At 46.0% G+C, this 3,867-nt stretch overlaps 1 protein-coding gene across 1 annotated transcript; it reads right to left on the bottom strand.

Annotated features, from left to right (window-relative positions):
- Positions 1 to 908: 908 nt before the first annotated feature.
- NSMCE3 (NSE3 homolog, SMC5-SMC6 complex component) lies at positions 909 to 2,499 on the bottom strand. Its single transcript, XM_047766884.1, has one exon. It carries the CDS (start codon positions 2,382 to 2,384, stop codon positions 1,551 to 1,553), a length of 834 nt encoding a protein of 277 aa, XP_047622840.1. The 5' UTR covers positions 2,385 to 2,499; the 3' UTR covers positions 909 to 1,550.
- Between the last annotated feature and the right edge of the window lie 1,368 nt (positions 2,500 to 3,867).

Consider the following 3,867-nt stretch of genomic DNA (forward strand, 5'->3'; position numbering starts at 1 on the left):
TCTTTGGAGAAAATGGCTAATGAGAGGTCTGTGGCAGGGAAAATTCAAGTTAAGGCTCAATGATCTTTTTGTGCCAGAAAGTATGGAATTGCTCAAAGAATGATGGGGGCAAGTAGAAGACACAAAAGCCAGCTTTAAAATGCTCCCAGTGGCAAACAGGGACAATTTGGGTATCAAAATAAATCGTGACAATAAAAGACTATAATGAGTCTATACAGATAAAAGTGAATAAACTGAAATTTTGGTGAGGAATACAATATTTACAAAATCTCTGTCTCCACACAAGTTGCTTGTTTGTTACAAAGGGAAATGGAAAATTTCAAAGTGTAGAGGAATGGTAGAAACCACCTTAACCAAAGTGATCAAAGTTACAAAATAATAGGACAAATTGAAAACTAAATATATAATGAAAGAAAACCTTCAAATTTTTTTTTGTTGCTCCAGACCAAGAATAAAAAACTATTTAAACAAACTTTTAAGGAACAGAGCAACAACTAAAATCCCCCACACCCAGCATTGTGCCAAGAACTTCACACATATTTCCATATCTAAGTATCACATCACACACAATACAGGCATCATCAACCCACTTTACAGGTGAGGAAAAATCTGTATACATCTTAAGTAACCTGCCTAATTCATATAGCTAGTTATGCAGAAGGAGAATCTGAATCCAGATAGTTTGCTTCCCAGGTAGGCATGGTTAATCACCAATGGCTTTATCTTTTCTGTAACCCACTGAAAGAAATATATTTTACATCGTGATATGCACACACACAAATAAAGCAATTTCCACAAAACACTACCTTAATGCTATGTAGCAAAAAGTGTTTTTCTTTTTTGTTAAGATGCCTGTTTTCAGTCATGAAATTAATTTCTCGACTTATGGTTAAAAAAATGCACAATGCTGCTTCAAAACACAGTATTTATTGTAACTATAGTAGCCAAAAAAGGAAAAAAATAAATGTAACTAAAAGTCAGCCACACAACCTAGTAGTAATTACCGAGGTAAAGTTATTTGGGAAAAATACAGCATGTACATTACCTAGAATGATTCATAACGCTTATATACATAAAAAATACATTCTAAAAGTAGCTATGCTAAATTTAAAAAGGGATATAGGCAATTACATTTTAGGTTTCAATTTATAGACTTTTATTGTTCCTTTCAAAGTGGGGTCGTCAAGAGGCCAGGTAAGAGCCATTTCGTGCTTTTATTTCCTTGACATCAAAGCAACTTACTGATGTGTTCTTTCTTCAATATCTATTTCCAGATCATGGTACAAAGTTTTCCAATTAGCTTTAGAAAGCTAGCGAGATTTTTATACCAAAAAACACAGACAATAAATCAAAACAAATTGTCCGTTAATATTTTTATAGGTGAAAATTTGGAACCAAGGAACTTGCAATATAAGTCGGCAAACACATCCTAAAACTACGCACATTGAAGCTTTAGCAGAAAGATGCTCTCATACACACACACACACACACACGCGCGCGCGCGCGCGCCCCCCCTACCCACCCTGGAGTCCCTCTGAGTCTCTCAGATTTCAAGAAGGGGCTGGGCCACCTGTTGGGGGTCTGGCCCTGGCCTCCTCCTCCGCCAGAGCCTCACAGTACTGAGCCGGCCAGTCCTTGGGGTCCTGATTGTGGACTTTGGCCACGAACTTGAGCACCTTCATCTTGCTGGTCTCCAGGTTGGTGCGTGGGCCCCACTGGAGCTCGTAGTCCACAGGATCAGTGTGGGGGATGCGCCGGTACTCCAGATACCTCTGTCGCACGAAGTCCTCGGTTATAAGCTTCTTGGGGTCCCCGAAGATCAGGTGCTTCTTGGTGGGGTGCACCCCGAGGCGCCGCAGAAAGTCCCAGACCTCCGTCTCCTTGATGCTGTTGCCCTTCATAAAGATGAGCCCCAGCACGATCATCAGCAACCCGGTGGTAGGTGTGCCCTGGTCGCCGCGCACCTCGGCGTCCTCCTCCACCGGCTCCAGCGTGTTGACCAGGATGTAGGTGTTGCTCCGGGGCTCCAGCTCTACCAGCCGGTACCCGAACACGTACTCCAGGCGCTCGGCTGCCAGCCGGAGCAGCTCTGGGAGGACATCTTTATAGTCCCCGACCACGTGCTTCAGGATGTCGGTGCGCCGGATCGGGATCTTCCTCTGGTCCTTGATCAGCAGGAACTGCACGAGTTCGGCCACCTTCAGCTCCAGCTGCTTCTGCGACCGGGGCCCCGGCGCTGGGGAGGCCTCGGCTCGCCGGCCGCCCTGCGAGGAAGGCCCGCGGGACGTGCTCGGGGCCTCCTCTGCGCCGCCGCCTCCTCCCCAGTCCCGCTCCCGTTCTGCCTGGGTGCCGGCGCGGCCGCGACTCTTCGGTTTTTGCGACATATCGCGGCGGCGGGCCCGGGACGGCGCGGACTCACAGTAACCGGCGGCTGCGAGATTGCGGGTAGGCGCGCAGCTGGTCCCGGCGGCCCGGGGCGGGGCCAGGGGCGCGGGTTCCTCACGGAGGCTGCGCGCTGCGTCAAGAGGGCTGCGCGCTACGTCACGGAGTTCGCGCCACGTCTTGGGGGTAGCTCGGACCAGTGGCCTTTCGGCAGAGTCAGGAAACTGGGGTCTTTGCTCAGCCTTGGCGGTCCCTATGGCTTCTTTTATTACAATTAAGGATCGTCCTTACCAAACCAAGGAGATAGAGAACAGGAAACAAAGCCCCTAACAGAGCGACGGCTCAGTTCAACCACACAGCTCAGGCTAGGACTATTGAGAGTAAGTATGACGAGTTCTCAAATCGGAACTTGTTAGGTGAAGGAAACTCCGAAGGTGAATGTGGGAGAAAAACCGCGGAGAGCGTGAAAGGAAAGTGAAAGCATTTCTTTTCCATTCAAAACTAGGTGTAGAAGGAATGAAAAACCATGAGGACTAGTTTGCTTTCACCAATCCCTCCTAACCGTTTCCCAAGAGTTACTTTCTCTAAAGCCTGTTTAAAACAGTCTCTTTAAAAACAAAGGTAACAACAGGCTTGCCTTTTCACTATTTCAGTGTCGATATTGTGTACATATAAATACCATCAGCTGGACAACTTCGCGAAGCCGCCCCATAAATCACGTTTCATTGGAGTGTTTTTGCTTGGTCAAGGGAGTTTATCTTTTATAAAGAACATGCTCATGAAAATCGCCTTGGTCCCACAACCAGAACTTTAGCAGAAATGGGTGAGAGAAAGCTACCAACAAAGATATGCGCTCTCAAAAGGTTGCCGTTTAATTTTAGGCATCCTGACCAAGAACTGCAATCATGGACTGCCTTAATAGATCAGCCTTAAGGGCTCAATGTGAAAGTTAAGAGAACCCAAGGGTAGCATCCCTTATAATCTATTAAATGTGCAAATATATATATATGTACACACATAGTGCAACTTTAATAACCAACATGAATTATTTCATTAACTCAAACCATCTGCAGTCTGCTGCCTTATTTCCACGGATCTTAGCAAATGCCTTTCCTTAAAAAAATTTTTTTTCTTTTGTCTTTTTGTCTTTTTAGGGCCGCACCTATGCATATGGAGGTTCCCAGGCTAGGGGTCTAATCAGAGCTGCAGCTGCCAGCCTACACCACAGCAACGCCATATGCAAGCCGAGTCCGCCACTGACACCACAGCTCAAGGAAATGCTGGATCCTTAAGCCACTGAGTGAGGGCAGGGATGGAACCCAGACCTCATGGTTCCTAGTCAGATTCATTTCTGCTGCGCCACAATGGGAACTCCAGCCTTCCTTTTCTATTTAGTGACTTGCAAAGAAGAAACTGAATTTCCCATTTTGTCTTTTTTAAAGCTACCAGAAAGTGGGTAAACTCTTCAAAGAACCAAATCAAATT

Source organism: Phacochoerus africanus, chromosome 2 (assembly GCF_016906955.1).
Source record: "Phacochoerus africanus isolate WHEZ1 chromosome 2, ROS_Pafr_v1, whole genome shotgun sequence".
In the NCBI taxonomy this organism is placed as follows: domain Eukaryota; kingdom Metazoa; phylum Chordata; class Mammalia; order Artiodactyla; family Suidae; genus Phacochoerus; species Phacochoerus africanus.